General features: G+C 43.3%; 1 protein-coding gene across 1 annotated transcript in view; it reads left to right on the top strand.

Moving 5' to 3' along the window:
* trip11 (thyroid hormone receptor interactor 11) overlaps positions 1-5320 on the top strand; it is a 30033-nt gene extending 24713 nt beyond the window's left edge. Inside the window, exons 19-21 of the mRNA XM_050062891.1 lie at positions 538-660; positions 3542-3686; positions 3830-5320. Of these exons, the coding sequence (XP_049918848.1) occupies positions 538-660; positions 3542-3686; positions 3830-4044 (483 nt within the window). The 3' untranslated portion in view covers positions 4045-5320. The remainder of the gene's footprint in view (positions 1-537; positions 661-3541; positions 3687-3829) is intronic.
* The last annotated feature ends 222 nt before the right edge of the window (positions 5321-5542 follow it).

Below are 5542 nucleotides of genomic sequence, written 5' to 3'. Positions count from 1 at the left end.
GGGTCTGTAGTCCTTGGAGCCACTGGGACGCGACGTCTTTGGCACAGGAACGAGGCAGGAATGTCTTCCAAGCAAGGGGACCCTCTGGAGACTCAGGCTCATGTTGAAGACATGCTGAAGTACTCCACATAGCTGGGGGGCACAGGCTTTTGTTCATAGGCTTCATTTCCTCCACAGTTATCTCCGTCACTTTAGTTGATAACTGTGTAATTTGGTCTTAATCTTTTTAAATGGAGGTCCCTGAAGCAAAATCGTATCAATTTAGGGGTCCTTGACACAAAATAGGTTTAGATTCACTGTAATAAACGTACAAATGTCACTTAGATAGTGATCTGCGTTAGAAATAAAGTTATCGTAATCGTCAGCTTAAAGTGATCTAAATCAAGCGGGACAGATGTGATCACTATAAGCAGTTTCCACTGTACCTTCCTTTGTGTCGTTGATCATAAAATATTAGGTGTCTATGATGATTCTGAGACTTTTTTCCTTCTAAAAATCATTAGTATCTGTCTGCTGTTCCTTACCTCCCACCTGCAGATGTTAGAGGAGGACGGACGGCACGGTGTTACTGGATGGGTGTCGAGCTGGCTGGGAGGCAGAGGAGCACAGAGTGTCCCAAACACTCCTCAGAGGCCCACCAGTGGCCAAGGGTTCAACCACGTAAGAAACACAGTTGATATTTTACACAATATTCTGTACTGTATATCTCAGCACACAGCACTTGATACTTCTTCAACACTGATTCAGTCCTAACCATCGAGTTCCTGCTCCTCCTTTTAATGTAGCTTCGACTGTGATTGTGTTTTTTTTGTGTCCTGTGGAGGTGACATGATGTGTGTCAGTGTGTCTTTTCAATAGCAGATTGTGCACATGCAAATCAAAGACAAATTTCTGCCTTTTGCATGCATAAAGTAGACAATAAAGTCTTTTATTTTCTGCTCTGTATCAGTGGAACACAGAGGAGTTAATAGTAATGGGTCTAACTGTGCTTTATGTTGTGTAATGGACATGGACCACACTTCCCAGGACTGTCTTTCAGCACGTTATCACCAAGCACCAGAAAAATGGCATCAGCATAACTTCCCTGCAATTAGAAACAAAGCACTCACAGAGTCTCTTTCCCAAGGGAAGGTCCAGAGTGAGACGAGGAGAACAGAGCACGATACGCACACTTGGATTTACAAAAAGAAAACATCTCATGAAATAAATGAATGGGCAAAATGCATTAAAAATAACCATGTAAAAACCCTAACCCTAACCCTGAGAGAGCATTCATAATGTCTCTCACATACAGCTCTGCCGCCAAGGTTGCCAACCGTCCCTTAAAATTCAAAATCATCCCGTAATTGGAAACTAAAAGACCTGCCCCGCATTGAAGTGATACAGGACGCACTTTTGAGAACCAATTGAGTGCAAATAAAGAGAAATATTACAAGCTAGATTCAAGTTAGATCAGTGGTTCCCAACTGGTGCAGCCACTGGGTCCAGATTTCTTCTTAGACTTTAGTTCAACGTCCACACAGTTTAGTACATTCGGCATCATACTTAAGTTTGGCAATGTCGTCGAGTTAGTTTGCTGTCTCTTTCAAGGAGCCGTCTGTTAGTCACTCACTCTACAGCAGGAAACAGCACTTCAAAATAAAGAGTCTGTGCTGATGATTCACTAGCATGTTTTTTACAAACTTGAAACATTTGTGAGTCACTTGCGTTCCATTCAGAATGGACCCGCGACACACTTTTGGACTGTGACCGAACCACTGAGTTAGATTATCAAGACAGAGCGTTTTGGATGAAATGGAGGGAAACTCTTCTGGTCTGTCTTGTTATATTACACTACTCAGACTAGTTCTTATTGGTTGTGACTGACTCTCAAGTGACGAGCGACAGCTTTGCTACGGTCGCTTTACAGTGGTGGCAAGATTTAAAACATGGCAACTTATGAGCGTAGCCCGCTGCCAAAAAAGAGGAGAGATCACAGAAATACAGTCGGGCATGGAAACATTATTACAAATGATGAAACAAGTGTTTCCACTTTCTCTCAAAACACAGAACATTTAATGTTAAAGGCAAAGTGTGCAAATTATACATGACATGTTCACTCCCATTAAATAAAAAAGAACAACACTTTAAGAATTTGCATTTCCATTACAACATGGCTACCTTCTTGAAGGTGTGTCCTAAACTGATGACGGCTTGATGTTTACAAGCTGCGGGCTGATCCACGGCGAAAGTCCCTTGTTATTTTTGCTGCATGTGTTTTTCCACAGCAGGGCAGGTGAAAGAAGTTTACCTGTTGGAGGTGAGCTGTTTGCAGAGGTGCAGTAAGAGCCTGTGGTCTGCAGCTCTTCATCAACATCTCACTGTGGCTGTTTCTGATTTTACTCTTCCTCCCTGCCGTATTAGTAGACTCAGCTTTACTGTAGAGAAGCCACTAATAAAGTTCCACTAAGTCAGTAATAACATTTAATTTCCTATAGATTTTTCACAATAAAAGGCCCCTGTTATTTTGTTATGTAAAAACTTTCATTGTGGAGCAGCAAAATGAGGAAATGTTGAGTTTTTGAGCAGCAACGTCACACAGCTTCTAATACGGCTGATAGCGAACATGAAACAGTAAAATAAAGCAGATGTAATCTAAAGTAAAAACAGGATGCAGGAGAGAAACAAAACTCCAAACCACAGAGATTCACTGACCAATAAACACAGACAGACTTTTGAAAACGCCTCTCTCTCTGGTCTCCTGCAGACAGAGGGGAGTAGAGTCTCGCAACACACGCGCTTGTTTAAGCGGGAGAAGCGGGGTTGTCGGGGATTGGCTGTGGTTGGCAAGACGTCATCGCTACCTGCTTAAGAGCAGGCAAACTCTTGGACCTACTCCTGAGAAGGTCCATCTCGGGCACAACTTGGCATGGCACTGTGCTTCTAAACTGACAATGGAAACAACAAAAAAAGGGGTACACCAGGGCTGCCAGTAAGGGGAGAAAAAGGGGAAAGCTTTCTTGGGCCCAGCTGCTAGGGGGCCCTTGGAGGCCAGCAATAATTACTTCCATCCTAAATAGAAGAAATGATAACCACATTTTATTGTGAAACAAAATATTCACCGTGACTTATTAAAACAACAACAATAAAATGAAATATACTGATCTGAACAAGGTGAGAGCTCACACGCATGCAGTGTTAGGAGTAAAGTAGATTTAGGGAGGCCTCATTCACTGGACCCTTTTAGGGGCCCAGCCGTTTCTCTGGGTAGACCGTCACACATACACACACAGAATATTTATCCATCTAGCCAGTGTAGTATTTATACCCACTTTTGCAGGGATATGGGAGATGGCAGCAGAGAAGCTGGTTCAACAAAAACATTCTTCAACTGGCAGGCATATGCTCTGCTGAAATGCCCCCAGGCTAAACACTGATCCCTGACCAGGCTCTGAAGCTAACTCTGAAGCTAACTCCTCAGTTTAGACTCTTGTTTAAAATGTAAAACAGAATTCCCTTTCAGAAATATCTCTACACACTGTTCTGTCCTTTCCTGTTGCAGTCCTTCTCAGAGATGTTTGTGAAGTTCCTGGAAATTGAGTCGACCCCTACGCTGCCGGCCCCAAGGCTCCCAGTCCATGACATCAAGCCTCTGAGCGCCCCGCCTCCGAGACGGACCAGCGGTGCTGCTTCCAGCCCCGCCGCAGGTAAACGGCCCCTCTGGGACCAACCGCCGCCAGGATGTTTCTTTCTCTCATGTGCCTAACCAGTCCTGTCAGACGGGAGGCGTTGTTCTTTCCCTTACATCTCCAAACACATCAAACCTCATTTAGATTTACTCTCCTCACAGGAGCTGCAGCCGTCGCCAAGAGACTTGGCGAGTCCAATCCCTTCCTGGCCCCTCGCTCTGCAGCGGTGCCCCTGCTGGCTGGCTCCAGCTCCAGCGGCTCGGGAGGTCACCTGCTCATGAAGCCCATCTCTGACGCTCTGCCTACCTTCACGCCTGTGCCGGTTTCAGCTGAGGCCAGCGCTGGAGCTGTGCTCAAAGACTTGTTGAAGCAGTGATCGCTCACATAAAGAGTGCCAGATAGACGTTAAGTTTTACACTACATAGACTCTGAGCAGCTCTGCTACTTATTGCTGCTCTTTTTAAAGATATTCTGCAACAATAAATGATCAGAGAATTCATAAAGGCTTAATATTCCCTTTTTGGGAGGGGATACAAACTAAATGTGTTTTTTTTAGGTTAAGTTTTACTTGCAATAGCTGCTCTATGCAACAGAGTCTCCCTTTACACATCATCTCAGCATTATTGTCACGTGTTGACCTACAAGTTGTTCAATGAAGTGGCTCCACATGAAAGAAGGACACAGGATGAAGCATTTTAAACTTGTAGTTCATTCAGAGTGAGAACACCAGTAGATTTTCATAGAAACAATTCATTTAGTTGTTTGATTTTCCCTCATCGCACCTGTTCTGAACACAAGTGACCTTGTTAACTCACTGTGTGCAGTTCAATACATGTGGGTCGAGTCTTATCATCACCTCTGTCTGCAGCAGGAAACATCTTCAGTCTTCATCCTCTGACTTTCATTGGACAGCTTTTATTTTCTCCTGAGTCTTTTCTTCTTTGCAGCGATGCAGTGAATTGTTTCTGATCCAGGACTTGCCTAAAACTCTGGCAGCGGGAGCCTGCATAGAGATTTATGTGGTTCAGTACATCTGTTTAAACCATAAAGACATTTTTTGCTAAATCTTGTCTTTTCCAGACGGCCTGACTGTGATATGCAACAAGCGTTGTAATTATGGCCGTAACTGCGGACTGTGGTTGATCAGAGGCTTGAGACTGCTCACATGTATGTCGAAGTACAGTACTATTATATAGTTATATATATGTAAATGGGTGGTTTTCTTCCTATTTATAGGCACTAAGGAAGTTTTGGAAGTCAAGTGCCTGCATTTTTTGCTAATTAGATAGTTGTATAATCAGGATTGTAAATGGTTAATATAAATATATATATTTACAAAATGTAAAAAAAAAAAAACCTGCACATTTAAAAAGTTTTACCTGACCAGAGCTGGCCAGAGCTGCTCTACGTGTTTTTTTGTATAGACATCAATCAGCCGCTGCAGAGGGAATGTTACAGGGTTTCTCCAGGTGTATTGATAAAGTGTATAAAATGTAAAATCCTCGCTGTAAAAGAATTTTTGTAGATGATAAAATCTGAAAATCAGAGGTGACAAAAAAGGAGTTGGATTCACTTGAAGTTGGATGATCTTTAAAGTAAGTTAGTACCTGTGATTTAATTGGGATTTCAGATCAAATAAAGGTACTGCTGACCCTTTACTGCTGTGCGTTTTGTGTTTTTTCCCCTCTAACGCGGATTCATGCGAACCAGATGTGGCTACTACACCGTAGATCGCTCGCGTTGGCTGCGCCAGATGTGCAGTGTCATTCAGCTGTACGAGGCGGAGGAGGAGGGAAGAGGGGGGGCTGTTTATATCTTTGGAAAACAGACACCCACTTTGTATGCTTTATGCCTTTTTACCCCCCAACAGCACA

The sequence above is a fragment of the Epinephelus moara genome, chromosome 14, assembly GCF_006386435.1.
Source record: "Epinephelus moara isolate mb chromosome 14, YSFRI_EMoa_1.0, whole genome shotgun sequence".
NCBI lineage: Eukaryota > Metazoa > Chordata > Actinopteri > Perciformes > Serranidae > Epinephelus > Epinephelus moara.
The sequence above is the reverse complement of the archived record's forward strand: the minus strand, read 5'-3'. Positions and strand labels throughout refer to the sequence as shown.